This window comes from Onychomys torridus, chromosome 7 (assembly GCF_903995425.1).
Source record: "Onychomys torridus chromosome 7, mOncTor1.1, whole genome shotgun sequence".
Taxonomy (NCBI): Eukaryota; Metazoa; Chordata; class Mammalia; order Rodentia; family Cricetidae; genus Onychomys; species Onychomys torridus.
In genome coordinates this window covers 88,629,590-88,645,663 of record NC_050449.1, presented here as the reverse complement: position 1 = coordinate 88,645,663, position 16,074 = coordinate 88,629,590, and the positions used below count along the sequence as shown (strand labels likewise).

The window sequence follows — 16,074 nt, the reverse complement described above, 5'->3', positions numbered from 1 at the left end:
GGAGTTCAACTTGGGATATGTAAGCCAAATAAACTCCTTCCTCTCCATGTTGCTATGGAAATGCATCTCTCATGATGGTCATGGTGTTCATCACAGTAATAGAAACCCTAAGACACCTAAGTTTTTATGAGCTCTTGGGATGAACTTGGGTCCTTACTCTTATTAGCAAACACTTACAGACATCTCCTTATCCCCATTTTCTTATTTTTTCAGACAGTCTCACTCTGCAGCCTAGACTGGGCTGGAATTTTCTAGGTGTCCAAGGTCAGCCTTGGACTGTGATAAACTACCACGTTAGCCTCCCAGGTGTTGTGACTGCACGTGCAGACCCCATAGCTGGCTAGAACCTAGTTGGATTCCTGAAAGTCAAATCACCCAAAGTCTTCTCACTGTAGACAACATAGTGTTTATTTTGAAAGATTTCAAGATTATCAGGCTTACTAGAACCTATAGATTATAATGCAAATTAAGGTAAAACTATGGTAAGATCTGTCAAAAGTTTACGATGATGAAAATTTCCTTTTAGTTTCATAAAAATGTAAGTATATCCTCTAAGACCTTATTTAATTTTAGTGTGATATACATAAACTACCAAGTTATCAATAGTTCTTCTCAATTTCCCCTTCATTCACCCACTTCTCAGATGATTATGTGAAACAGAAAAAGAGAATTTTCTTTGAAAAGTACAACCAAAAGGTAAAAACACTCAAAACATAAAAGGATTTAGCCTTTTCTCTGATTTATTTTCTGCTTAGAGGCACACACAATCCACAAAACTATATTCTATTTCACAATGTGAAGGCACTGAAGACATCAAGCTCTGAAGCCTTACCCCCTTTAATTCCAATGATGGTGCCTCGGAGGCCAACTGGTACTGAGAAGTTCTCTCTGACATTCACAACGCGATCAAACAGACGGAACTCAGCATCCCGATCAGGGACGACCCCATGCTGCTGCTCTAATGGCTGAAAAGAAGAGAGCATGTATTCTAAGGAAAGAGCCTCCTTCTCATACCAGAAACCATGTTTGTTTGTGGAGGCATGGTCTTATGCAGCCCACACTGAGTGCAAACTTCTCCTATAACCTCAACCATCCTCTAGCAGAACCAGCAGACTTCTGAATCCATCTCCTGAGTGTTGGCAGTACATGCATGCCACCATTCAGGCTTGAGGCAATTCTTGTTTCCTATGTGTTTTCAAAGGAAAACAGTAACTTTCAATCCCTACAGATACTTACTCTGTACAGCAGATGGGGCTTCACTGTTACTCGTACTTTCTTATTATTCTTTCTTTGCTGAAGAAGAAATCCAAATAGAAAATTATAAAACCATTCAACAGTTTTAACTATGAATTTTATAAAGCCAATAAAGGTATTAAATTTTAAGAATGCCTAAGGTTTTGCACTTGCAGGAGTGACATACATATTTATAAGATGAATATAGCCTAAATTCTTAAATTTTGTTATTTTAGGTAGTATGTATGGAATTGGTTCTCCCCTTTACCTTTATGAAGAACCCAGAGATCAAACACAGATCATGGGGTGGCAAGTGCTTTTTACCAGTTAAGACATCTTGCTGGCCCTAATTTTTTGAAGTAGGTCTCACTATGTAGACCTTGTTGTCCTGCTATGTGAACCAGGCTAGCCTTGAACTCACAGATATCCACTTGCCTTTGCCTCCCAAATGTTGAGATTAAAGGTACATGTCATGGCCCTAAATTCTTATTTATAAGTTTTAAAGTTAAATATTTAAATCATATTTATTTTTAATTCTATTTTTGTGTGTGCGCGTGCATGTGCACATGTGTCATGGCCTAGAAATGGAGATATGAGGACACCTTGAAGGATCAGTACTCTTCTCCCTGAAAGATTAAACTGGAGGTTAAAACTCAGGTCACTGGGCTTGATGACAAGCACTTCCCCCACTGGGCCATCTCACTGGCCCCAGTAAATTGTTTTGAAGTATAGAACAGAAAAACTCAAAGTTAGAAGTACACTGAGGACTAATACTTTAGACTACTCAAGTGCAGTGGTGGGAAGGAGGATAATCAGATTAATTTTTACAGCATGGGTAGGTGAGTAGGTCTAGGCAAAGTCTCCTCTTGCCCAGTGCTGGTAGTTAATTTCAGGTCCTCAGTGGTACTAGGAAAGTGCATGACTTGGAACTGTATCAGCAGTCTTGCTGTGAGCACATCTAATGTGTAACTGGCAACCCAAGACACAAGCTTACTATGTAAAACCTAAGAAACTTACTTTTATTACAGAAGATTTTATATATTTTAAAGATTTATTATGTATAAAGTGTTATGCCTGCATGCCAGAAGAGGACACCAGATCTCATTATAGATGGTTGTGAGCTACCATGTGGCTGTAGGGAATTGAACTCAGGACCTCTGGAAGAGCAGTCAGTGCTCTTACCTGCTGAGCAGAATCTCCAGCCTGGAAGATTATATTTTGTTTTGATATAAGTTCTAAGAAGAATTATAAAGAATAGTCAATAAAAGTTTTTTTGAGATAAGGTTTTACTCTGTAACACAGGTATCCTCAAATTAATGATGATCTCCCTGCCTCAGCCTTCTGAGTGCCAGGATTACAGGCTCCAGTCATCATGCTATGCTAAGGAAGATTTATACTAATGAGAAAAAAAGTATGAAGCATTTATCTACAAAAACATTATCTGGGGCATGTGAGTGTATACTCAGGTCTTAACCTTAGACCAAGTGACTCAGAACCAGGTGGTTGCTTTTTTGTTTTTGTTAAAACAGACTAGAATTTATTCTGTCATTTTAAAAGAAAATATAAATCAAACCAAACCAACCAAAACTAAAAAACCCAACCAACCAACTAATCACTAATACTCCCCTCTCAAACACTGAGAGGAAAGGGGAAGAGAGAAAGGGTGATTGTTAAATAAAGTCTTTTCTTTCTAACCTGTTAAAATAGACGGACTAAGATAGCTAACAAAGCCACCATTTTTCAGTCTTTCAGGCAGGAGGGAAGAGAGTAGAGATGAAAAACTTGTGCTAGAAGAGTAAGTTAAACAGCAGGTAGGCGCTTTCAGTGAACCATTCTGGGAGCGATCCATAATGGGTCTACTCCCAGGTTCTGACTAGAACACATTCTGTGGTCACACCTGGCCATGAGGGAGGCTGGGAAGTACAGCCAGGGAAATGGACACACGTAAAAACTTGGACTCTGTTACAAAACAAATAAAAAATAAGTTGGTTTGGGATCTGAAATTGTGAGGTACCCCATCTGTCCCTTTGCTGGTTCCCAGGCACACCCATTCCTATTTCTGTGTATACAGTACATCCACTTCTCATAACCACATATTCCTTTGACAAATTCCTGAACCCAGATCTGATATCCACAGCTCTTGCAGTCAAGTTTACAAGCATCTTCTAAAGGTCTAGTTATCTATAATTGTGACAACTTATAGTTAAAACTAACCCATTTCATACTGACAGAAAAGAAAAAAATAGGTCATTAAATATTCTTTCTAAATATGATATGTTGTATATAAGTATATGTAATTTTTGCTTTTAATTTTTATTTTAAAATTAATTTAAAATAAGTTAATAATTTTTAAAATTTAAACAAAAATGAATAAAACCGTTTCCAAGAGATGGAGAAAAACAATTAAGGTCCCTGGCCAGGACTAGTTACATCTAAACTAGTGGCACTTCTCTGGTGTGGCTTTGCACTTTGAGTTCGGCTTCTCATAGCACCCATTATGGCTCTGTCAGAACTGCGCAAATGGGGTGTAGCCTCTCCTCTGCTCAGAGCTCAGGGAACGAGCAAGTGTTCTGAGGCTTAGCACAGGCTATCTTCTGCATGTCAGAATCAGACAGACCCAGCCTCTTGCTTTTCCTTTCAACAGTCTTGTTATTTTAGCCCTGGCTGGCCTGGAACTTGCTAAGCATGGCCTGGGCTTACATTTATGACAGTCATCCTGTAGCCCCCCCCCCCCCCTAGGATTATGGCTGTGCACCACCATATTTGGCTTTTCAGAACCAGTACTTAACTAGAGTCCATTGTCATTTACTTGTAAATCACTGCTCTTGAGTGAAACCCAGAATGCTTAAGAATGTTCTTCCAGTATGAGGACTACTGTCTAATAAGAAAACTCGTGCGTGCGTGCGTGCGTGCGCGCGCGAAGGATCCAATCCAAACCTAAACCTCAGACATGTAGGTAAGTGCTCTACTACTGAAGCACATCCTAGTCTAAAAGCTACTGATAAATTCATTTAATGTTGGCCCTGCATTACAAAGAAGTTTATATCATTTTCAGAATGTTGTATTTAGTTTTTTCTTCTTTCCTTATTACTCAAATAACACACCTTAACCCTAATTACACTCCTTTCACTCATAAATACACTTTAAATTCTTGTCTTACCTATATGCATGTTATAATAAAATAATTAACTATACTTTTGTATATGTATTTTATGTTTGCAAAATAAAAAATGAGTAAAAAATTGTGTTGTGTGTGGATATGACGAATGTGTATATGAGTGTTGACGTGCCGACAGACACACCTGAGGACGCTAGAGGAGGCGGTTAGTGGTCCTCCTCTATCATGTTCTGCTTTAGACTTTTGAGACAGGGTCTCTTCCATGAACGTGAAACCTGCTATTAGCTTTCCAATTGCCACCCCCAACCAGACTGGCAGCTAAAATACCCCAGAAATCCTGTCTGTCCCCCAAACCCTCTGTCCCCCCAGACCCCTCAGGGAATGCTGGGGTTACAAGTATGTAAGGCCATGCCTGGCTTTCTATGTGAGTACAGGGTTTCTGAACACAGGTCCTCAGACTTATACAATGAGCACTCCCATCTAGCGAGCCGTCTCTCTAGCCCTGTTTTGTTTTTGAGACAGGGTCTCATTCGATCCCTGGCTGGCCTCACACTAGTACAACCCTCCTATGACAGCCTCCTAAGTTCTGGGAGTGCAAATGGGAACCACAGAATCCTTTGTATCCAAATGAGCTCACTGGCCTGAAAAAAGTTTTAAATATTTATTTTAATTTTATGTGTGTATAGATGTTTGCCTGCAGGTAGGTAAATACAACACATGCATGCAGTGTCTGAAGAAGGCAGAAGGGGGAGTTGAATCCTCTGGAACTGAAGTTGTAGATGGCTTTGGGCCACTATATGGGTGCTGGGACTGAACCCAGATCCTCTCTGAGAGCACTAAGTGCTCTTAGCCATGGCACCACCTCTCCAGTGCCTGCTGTGAATAATTAAACTCTTAGGGCTGAGGGTATTATCTCAGTGGTAATGTCCTTGCCTAATTCACAGTACTGAGAACAACATTACACAGAGCAATCCTCTTGACTGTGAGTATATTAATTTTCTTCAAAGAGAAAAAGCCATGCAGTTATGGTTTTCGTGACCATCACCACAGACTGGCTGTTCTGGAACTAACTCTGGTTCTCCTGCTGTTACTTCTGAGTGCTGAGATTATGGGCATGCACTACCATACTTGGCTTGATGTGGTGCTGGGATAAGATCAGGGCTTTGTGTATCCTAGCAAAGTTGTATATCAACTAAGCCACATTCCCAGTCCTGAAGAGAACATGTTTTATTCCAGCTGATCTTACTGATGATCATAATTTATGAGGTAGGCATTATTTTATTACTGATTTACCAATGATGAAATGGAGGCATGAAAAAATTAAAATATTGAAAAAGAATCTTAAGTTCATGGTGGTATGAATGGCTCTTGAGCCCAAGCTTTAACTGATTTTGCTAGTAATTCAAAAAAGAGTGTGTTATCAAGGCATCATGAAGAGAAATTAAACTTTAAACAAATATCAACATAATCAATCTACTTCTAATGTAGCATTTATTTAAAAAGGAGAAAATAGGTTAAGTCAACTATATAATTTTGTTGCTTTGAAACAGCAGAATAGAAAAATAAGAGATTAGTGTACATATCTGTGTTTGTGCATGTGCCTGGGTGTGAGTGCACTCATGTCAGAGGACAACTTTCAGGGAGTTGGTTGTCATCTCCTACCATGTGCATCCTGGGACTGAATCCCCATCATCAGGCATCTCAATTGAGCCATCTCACTAACTCTCAACTGTGTCTTTAAAGAATGTAATTACAATAGTGACTAAGAGGAAATCATCATTATTTCTCATCCACAAACTTTCCACTGTAACTAGAATCATAAAATTAGAAATATTACAAAGAAACAAATTTTAAAATTTATAGTTTTGGCACACTGAAGGGTATTTACACGTATTTGTTTAAATTTCCTAATGGTTGCTGGAAATACTATAGGATTATTCAGTATTAATGAGAATCATTAAGTACATACATTAGTTGGCCATTGTAACTTCAGCTCTCATCAGTAACCATGGTTACTAAACGTACCTTGCACTTTTCAACTTCTTCCTCAATTTTTTCAACAATGGCTGCGTCCAGAATGTGTAAGTCACAAGAAGAACGGGACAGAGTGCTGACAGGGTGTCCTTTGAGCCAAGTCATAATTTCTTGAACTTTTTCAGCACTACAATAAAAACAACAGTAATTTTCCACACTGATTAAAACTTTCTGAGGGTTTATATTAAGAATCTGATAAAAAACTTTCTGGGAACTATGAATTAACAGCTTTAAGAAATTAAAGCAAAAATCAAACAATAGAAAATAAAGGTCACATTAGCTAAACTTTCAAACCTAGTTTTGAATTGAACTACGGGGCAATAAGTACCACAAATCTAGCTTACCCGTTCTCATTTTCTCCAGGCCAGATGTCATCTTCATAGAACACATCTTCTTGGCTGTTTTTGGCTATATAACTAAACAGTTCCGGTGCTCTAGTCAACAAAGAAATAAAATATTGCCTTAAAATATGCAATTATCTTCATATAAACTTTCTATTAAGTGATTTTGGATTCTAATGGGGACATGAGGAATATACTAAGGATTATTATAGTATTACTAAGGGATAGTTATAATAAGGAATGAGACTAAAAGGCTTGATAGAGTATTCCTATAGCTCCAAGAAATTCCCATTGGCTGAGAAATAGTTCAATTACTTAAAAAAAACCCAATTATGACTCTGATTCTTCTTTGATTAAAACATGATATATGAAAATAGTATTTGTGAGTTCACTTTTTTCCCCCCTTTTTTTTAGACAGGGTTCCTATGTAACCCTGGCTAACTTCAAACTTATAATCCTCCGGCTCCAGCTTCCTCAGTGCTGGGATAATAACTATGCTACAATAATATACAGGTTTTAAAAGTTAATTTTCTAATTTTTGTAACAAAGCTGGAACATTTCATAATGTAGCGAATTGTAACAGTATATATATTTCTTCTGATAGTCTTCAAAATTATATTTCTTTTGGAATCATGTAGAACACTCTCAGGCACATCCAAGCAGATTAAACAAATCTTTGTCCTTCCTCAATTCACTAAAATAACAATAAAGTAGAAAACTGGACATAGACCAAAAAAGAGAAATGAAGAGAAATGGGGTATGTAATGACCTATGATGGGGAAGCAAACTTTTAGAACTTAGACACCGGATGGATGAGATTCAGCTGAACTGATGGACAGGAATAAACAGAATAAACAAATAGGGCAAGTCACTGGAAGAAAGAGCAGCTGCCAATCACATAAAAGGTCACAACACTTCTGGCTTAGTGTTTCATGAGCTGAACTAAAAAACAAGTTTCTTACTCCCAGTTCAGTTTCTAATGTGTGAACTGCTCTTTAGCTATGCACAATAAACTTATACAACTGAAAACAACAGGCACACAAAAAAGTCTAAGTTTTTTTTTTTGAATCTGTAAACATTTAGGAATTACAGGCTTCAGACATATTTAATAGCATTTACATTGAAAATGTATATAGCAAGCAGTTGGAATAGTTGTTTACTTGCTACCATCCTTACATAAATACCTGCAGTTATATTTTAGACAGGTTAGCCAAGAAATACCCTAGCTTTGGTTATACCAGAGACAGAGAGCTGTAGGGGCAAGGATGGTGCAAGGGCAAAGGACAGGTGCTGTGCTATATGTGGAATTCATGCACATGTAGGTAGTATATAGCACGTCAGGAGCATTGTGTCTCTCGAAAGCAGACTCTGAGGAGACAGACCTGAAGTTTATGGGGAGACTTGGAAATCAACACTGTGGGAAGGGGAAAGAAAACAAGCAGAAGTGGGCAATGGACACAGGAAGACGCTGAGCTGTGAACTGTTCTCAGTGAACTTCCTGGCCAGTCCCACAAAGATCTCAAACTGGGGTATCCCTTCACATTTGTCCTGGGCTGGGGCAAGTAGGTTGCCTTTGATTTTGTAGCTCCTACACCAGGCACTGTGTTGTGGAAAGGGTACATGACTTTAGGTGAGGTAGTTCTCTTTATCCACAAAATTCCAGAAGGTGGAGGGCTGTTAGCAGCATTGCTACTACCAGGGGAAAATTTCCTTCAGTCTAAGAAAGATCTAGGGTGGGTGGGAAGTAATCACAGAATCCATGGGACAACAAAACCCATTTTACCTGGTTAATTTCCAGAATACTAGCAGTCAGTTTTGTTCCTTACATCCATCATGCAAGGAAAAGGCTAGAAGATACCTCTCTAGGAAAAATTAGCCAGTTAGAGAGAAGATATACATACAGGGTAATGAATATTAGAAGGTCATTTTTAGAAATAGTAATGTCCCATGTGATAAGCCCCACCCAAGTGCACTAAATTCCCAGTAGGCTTGTTGGTAGATCCTTGTTAAATACAGACACCAAGAAGCACTAGAAAGTGGAGAAAAAAATTTCTAACGTAAAAGGTACAGTAGATAAAACAGAGGAGAAAAAACAATTTGGAGAAAATGGAAATAAAAACATTTAGATGGCTCACAACTGCCTGTAACTCCAGCTCCAGGAGATCTGATGCCTTCTTCTGCAGCACCCACAAGCATGTGGTATATGCAGACACATTAAAAAAAAAAAAAAAAAAAAAAAGACATTCCACTCATTTTATATATAGATATGTTGATACATGCCTATAATACCAGTACTCAGGAGGCTGAGGGAGGAGGATTACAAATTTCAGGCCAGTCTGTACTCTTTTTGAGTTTGAGGCCAGCCATGGGGGAGGGGTGCCATACTGGGAGACTTTGTCCTTAAAAACAAAAACAAAAAAACAAAACCAACCAACCAACCATCCAACCAATGAAGAAGATAAAGTTGAAGATGTCTCCTCGAGTAGGACAATATGGAAAAGGGATGAGAAGAAGAGAAGGAAGAGACAAACGGATCAATCCAGGAGTCCCACAGAGAAAGAACAGAAAAAAAGGTTGTTTTGTTGTTATTAAAGAAATATAATAAGGCAGTGTCCCAGAATGTAAGGGTTATCACTTCGAGGGGCTAACCAACAGAAGAGATGGGGAAAAATCTGTACCATCATCATCACAGTCAACAGTATTGACATATAGAAAGAGTCCAGGAAATGAAAATAGGTCACCAAGGGGATGAGAGATGGCTTACAAGTTAAGAGTACTGGTTGTTCTTATAGAGGACCAGGGTTCAGTTCCCAGCACCCAAATGGTGACTCACAGCCATCTGTAACTCTAGTTCCAGGTGATATGATGCCCTCTTCTGACCCTCCACAGGCACTGGGCATATAGTAGTGCATGGGCATACATGCAGACAAGACACTCATACACACAAAATAACCTAAAACAATAGTATCTTTAGAAAAAGCAGATAGGTCACAATATAAAGAGTCAAACCAGAACTCACAGGACTTATCAATGGCAATAGAGGAGACAAGAAAAGAATGGAGCAGTGCTTTCAAAATCCTGACTGAAAATAATCTCTGGTCTAGGGCTCTACCCAGACAAGTTACAGTTAAGTGTAGGAGAAAGAAAACAGTATTTCCAGACACAAAGCCCCCCCACCCCATTCCCATCAGCTACTGAGGTTAAATGTACCATCAATGTGGGGATAAAGATTAAGGAATGGGAGCCAGAAAAGGAAGAATTTGTATGGACATAGAGATTGTCTCTGGTCCAAGAGCTGGGCCATAAGCTCAGAGTCACCAGTTTTAGCTGAAGCAGAGACAAAAGGCTTTAGGACAGAGATGAAACTAAGAGAACCCTTAATCTTTATGGCAGAATTTTCAGGTCAGTTAATATATAGGTGTACAGATGTTAATCAACTGAAAAAAAAAAAAAAACCAGTGAAAATAAAAATGTGGATAGGTAAGAAAATATAATGATAATACATGACATGTTCTAGCTGTGAGTATTTATCAATCATGTAAACCTTATAAAATTAGCCCAAAACTGTAATAAGAACTGTATGAAATATGCTCATGTCTACAGGGAGCTGAGAGAATGAGGAAGGGCTGGGACTCACAGACAACCCTTTCACAGCTGGAAATCAATGGACATACAACAACTAGAAAAATAAAAACTATCTTTTGTAGTACTTCAGACCAAACCCAGAGCCTTCAACATGGTAGGCAGGAGCTGTTAAATCTCAAAGTCAAGAAAAAGAAGTCCGAACATAACCTTTTAAGGAAATATGGAAATCAGTATAGAAACAAGCTAAATTTTCATATGGCAATATGGAACTATATGATCCCCTTCCAAAGACTCAGAATGGTGATCCAGGAAGATGGCTCAGTGTATGAAGGTATTTGCTTCCTGATGATGTAAGCTTGACAACCTCAGTTAAATTCTTGGAATCATGTCAAGGTCATCGAGAACTCCCTGACAAGGTTGTCTTCAGACCTCCCTAAGTATGAGTATGTGCACTCTCTTGTGCACAGACACACATGCACTAATAGTAAATTTAAAACAATATTTTAAAATAGAAACAGAAGATGACTTTATTTGGAAATGGGGTTCTAATAGAGAAACGATTAGAGGGGGCTCTAATCCAATATGACTAGTACCACTGTAAGAAGGAGAAAGGAAGATAGACACGGGTGAATACTTAGGTGATGACACGGGGAGAGAGACTGTCACCTGAAGATAGAGGATTGGAATGATCAATCTACAAGCCAAGTAACACATAAAGTTACAGGAAAGTAAGAGACGTAGGGGACTATAATCCCGCTGACACCTTAATTCTGGTTACCAGAACTGAGATAATGAAGTCCACCTTAGTAAAAGCAGCTAGCTTGTGGTACTTTATTATAAGAGCCTATGAAACCAACACAGGGATCTTCAGCGACAAGGAGGATAGAAACCTGGGCCACAGTACGAAGAACATTAAGTTGTAAATCAGAAGTGAAAACATTAACTATAACTCTTTCTAAGTAATTCAGCACTTCCTAATAAAAATGGTAACACATTTCCTATGGGATTATTAATGCAAATATGTTGTTGCACTTTTTTTTTTTTTTTGGGAGACAGGGTCTCACATAGCCCAGGCTGGCCTTAAATGCATTACACAGGTAAGACTGGCCTCCAATTCCTGATCCTTCTACCTTTCCTCCCTTGTGCTGGGGTTAGAGGTGTATGCCACCATGCCTAGCTGTTGCTGTACATTGTACTCTCCCTTTCAAATGGGTATGAGCCAGGCAAAACAGACAGTACATGCCTGATCTGAGAGTCTGGGGTGAAGCTAGCTGGACACTTACCTCTCTATGTACTCTGCGAGAAGCTGCTCCGCTGCAGATGAGTACATCCACTCACTCCCAACTTTCTTTGTATATCCAGGGACTTCCTCATTCTTCTTGTTGAATTTGAGATTTAAACCCACATTTGCTTTATGGTCTCCATGAGGGCTAAGTTTAAACCACATATACACACAGGTGTTTTAAAATTTGTTCAAAAATAAAAGTTATGCTTTTTTTTTTTTAAACAATGCTAGAGATTGAATCCAAAGTCCCAAGCATGCCAGACAAGTGGTATACATACCACTTAGCTACATCACCAACCCCGACAAATATTTTCAACTTCTAGAAAAGCTCAGTTCTGCTTGTTCTACATTTTAGTTTGCATGGTTACTACTAACTAGTAGTAATTAAAAAAACTACAGGACAGGTTTTAAAATCCAAGTTAAGAAAGCATATAATAATGTAATTAGAAAAAAGGAAAGTAACAAAATTCACAGAAATATATTCCCAAGGCTCACACACACCCTCTGATACCTTTTTTCAAGGTTAGCTGCTAAAATTTCATGCTGTCTTGAAAGCATCTAAAGCATATGCTGCTGTTCATGTAAAGGACCACCACAGAAGGAACTGATGGGCAACTTAGTCCACAGTCATGAATTGGAGAAAATTAATACTGAGATAATAAGCATTTAATCTCTATATTTAATTTTTCTGCCACTTTAAGCAAATATCCCTAATACAAACTTACTTTCTCCTAGATCCTCTTCCAATAAAAATACTTCCTGTAAACCTTGAAACAAGGTATCCACTCACTCCAAGGCGACCGGCCAACACATATCCTGGGTTGTACTTTATAGAGTATTTCTTTAAATATAAAAATAAAGAGGTCAATTCTGGAAATACATGTTTACAGTAAGTACTATCTGGTTACCTTTGAGATCTGTACATAATTAAAACACCACTGACCACTGGATTTTGGCAACATAAACACACACGGTCCCTTGGTCCCCCAACCCCTGAAGGATCAAAAGGCTCTCTCTTTCTCTTTAAAGCTAAGTCTTCCCAAGAATGAATGAAGGAGTAGGAAGCACAGTTTAAAAATCTGTCTTAATAAATAGGTTCTGTAATCAAGAAACAGAAAATTCTTCACATAACATTTTTAAAACTATTCTTCATATTTTAAGCAGAGATAGCTAGCGAGTATATGGAATAAAATAAGGCCTCAAAAATGACTACACTGAAGTCAAACACAGCAAATCATCAAATCAGTTGCAAGTGAGGGAAGAAAAGTGTCCTTTATATACGAATGTAGTAATCTTTTCCACTAATGTTTACCATTGTATGAAAGTCACAGTCAAATAAATGGAAACTTATTTGTGTAGTTAATGACTGTGACATTAAGAAAAAGAAGGGAAAACAGTAATCAGAATATACTGTATGAGAAAATCTATTTTGAATTAAAAATAAAATATATGGCAGGATAAAAAGAAAAGACAAAAAAAGAAGTATTAGATGGGATATTTTTTTTTTTTTTCGAGACAGGGTTTCTCTGTGTAGCTTTGCGCCTTTCCTGGAACTCACTTGGTAGCCCAGGCTGGCCTCGAACTCACAGAGATCCACCTGGCTCTGCCTCCCAAGTGCTGGGATTAAAGGCGTGCGCCACCACCGCCCAGCAGATGGGATAAGTTTTGACTAGGAAGAAATTTGCAAATCTACTATCAACTAACAATCACATCTGCTCCTTATATGCTGCATATAGAAAGACACTAATTTTTATTCATAGCTTAATACTTTGTAAGTTATATAAATATATATATTGAGACCATTTCATGTAGCTCAGGTTGGCCTTGAACTTTCTATGTGCTTGAGGATAATCTTGAACTTATGATCCTCTTGCCTCCACCTCCTAAGTGCTGGGATTATAGGTTTGGGCCACTAAGCTGGTTCATATAGTGCTGGGGACTGAACCCAGGGAACCTCTTGTAGGTTAAGCAAGCACTCTACCCAATGAGCTCCATTCCCAGCTCCAACAGTTTATATTCTTACTTTATGCTCATAGATGAATATGGAAATATTTTCACCAACATAAAATCAATTTCTTGGAGTGGGTAAGAGATTAAGTCAGCCACCATTATTTTATTGATCATATGTATCTACAATGATGTCCAAATAGGTAATTGTTTTTGGTGGGCTGAAATATCAAATTACTATTAAAATTATGAATATGTTAGTACATGTGGTGGTACATGTACATAGCCCTAATAGTTGGAAGACAATGGCAGGATGATCAGGAGTACTAGGTTATCCTTGGTTACTCAGTGAGTTAAAGGCCAGCCTGGGCTACACAAAATATTGTCTCAGCGCTCACATTGACACACAGAACATGGTTGTTTAACAAGAGTATCATCAGATTTAGTAATAATAAAATATAGACCAAGCATGCTTTGTAAGATAGATCAAAATAATTAAGGAGGTATTTCTTAATTATAAGAAGTATCACTTTATTAGTAAGCATTTTGAAATGTGTAGAGGCACATTCAGTTATGATAATTGGCATAGGTTACTAGCATTTAGAACCCATGGACAAAATGTCCTATTTACATAGCTGCCATAGATACAAGTGTCCTTTTCCAAGTACTAATGGCACTCCATTTGAGAATTCTAAGCTGTGCTGTAATTAAAAGTTAATTAAAATCATCAATAGTACCCTAAAAAACATAAAGGGCATAGCTAAAATACTAGGGTAAAGACAGTGAGAGTAAAAGGAACACTGTTCTGCCTGCAGGCCAGAAGAGGGCACCAGATCTCATTATAGATGGCTGTGAGCTACCATGTCGTTGCCGGGAATTGAACTCAGGACCTCTGGAAGAACAGCCAGTGCTCTTAACTGCTGAGTCATCTCTCCAGCCCAGGAACACCTTTCATAAAGGTGTTCCAGCTTAATCATCTAATGGCACACTGATGCCTTCTGACCCTGTCTTCTAAAGGCTTTCTATAACAGTTCATGCTAAGATTTTAGGGACACCCCTGCCTTCTATACCTAAATTCCCTCCTGGATATGCTGATCCTTAATGCCTTAAGTCGGATCACAGCAATACAGAATAAACACCAATTAATAATGTAATTTCTGCAATTTTTCTTCTTTTTTTTTTCTTTGCTAAAGATTTACATACGTGTGTGTGTACTGTTTCAATGCTAGAGGTTAAGCCTGGGCACTTAACATGCTATGCCAGGCTGATATGAATAGTCTACATGAAATTTGGGGAACAGATTTCTACTTTTCCCTTATGTTTTTAGTGTGTGTGTTTATGAGTGGGCATGCATGTCACAGTGCATGTGTGGAGGATAACCTTAGTGTCATTCCTCAGATGCCATCTACTAGTTTTTTCTTTTGTGAGGCAGGATTTCTCACTAATCCTGGCACTCATCAATTAGACTCAGCTGGCTGGCAAGCTAGTCCTAGAGTCTTCCAGTACTGGCAGTATAGCATGTACCATTAGCCCAGCTTTTTAAAAAAAATTATTTTATTATGTGCATTGGTGTTTTGCCTACATTATATGTGTTTGTGAGGGTATTGGGTCCCCCAGAACTAGAGCTACAGACTGCTGTGAGCCACCATATGGGTGCTGAGAACTGAATCCAGGTCCTCTGGACGAGCAGTCAGTATTCTTAACTACTGAGCCATATCTCCAGCCCCTATAAGCTCAGTTCTTATCCATGATTATTGCAGATATAAACTAGGGTCCTCATGCGTCACTAAAAATACTTTACTAGGCCGGGCAGTGGTGGTGCACACCTTTAATCCCAGCACTCGGGAGGCAGAGGCAGGTGGATCTCTGTGAGTTCGAGGCCAGCCTGGGCTACCAAGTGAGTTCCAGGAAAGGCGCAAAGCTAAACTTTACTGACTGAACTATTTCTCTATCCCTTATTCTTATTTTTAAATATTGAAATTAATTTTAAGGATGCAGAAAAAATATCCTATCATTAAAAAAGTTTATTCTATACAATAACAACTATTGTACTTACATGCTGGTTCTGTATTAAAGCATCAAGATTTGGTTCACATGGAATGCTGAAAACCACACGAATCCTACCTTCTGTAATCACGTCACCCGAATCCTGAACCTGGGGTAGGGTAATTACAGTGTTTTAATCTTTCATTGCATTCATTTATTTTTCTCCTTATTTGAATGATACTCTCCTAAAATAAAATTTTATTGTCATAGAATTAGAAAGTGGAAACTTTCTTGTAATTTATAGTAGGATTTAAAAATATTATAAGAGTGAGTCACTTTATATTTAATGGGTATTAATCACATATAAAAATTAACTTATTTGTAGATAATTTCAAATTACCAAAATGATGCAAATAATGTCTGAAAACATTGACCTAGATTCACTCACTGTTAATACTATAAAGAATATGTCTTTAATATTTGTATACTATGTATATATGCACATGCATATAACAACAACAACAACTACTGCTGCTGCTGCTACT

At 38.2% G+C, this 16,074-nt stretch overlaps 1 protein-coding gene across 2 annotated transcripts in view; it reads right to left on the bottom strand.

Annotated features, from left to right (window-relative positions):
• Positions 1-16,074, bottom strand: part of Xrn1 (5'-3' exoribonuclease 1) — a 106,832-nt gene that overhangs the window by 32,879 nt on the left and 57,879 nt on the right. For both annotated transcript variants that reach the window (XM_036192590.1, XM_036192591.1), the window contains 7 exons: positions 15,600-15,698; positions 12,322-12,437; positions 11,595-11,741; positions 6,730-6,819; positions 6,377-6,512; positions 1,237-1,293; positions 833-965 (listed from right to left, as the gene is read on the bottom strand). In XM_036192590.1, coding sequence (XP_036048483.1) covers positions 833-965; positions 1,237-1,293; positions 6,377-6,512; positions 6,730-6,819; positions 11,595-11,741; positions 12,322-12,437; positions 15,600-15,698 — 778 coding nt within the window. The remainder of the gene's footprint in view (positions 1-832; positions 966-1,236; positions 1,294-6,376; positions 6,513-6,729; positions 6,820-11,594; positions 11,742-12,321; positions 12,438-15,599; positions 15,699-16,074) is intronic.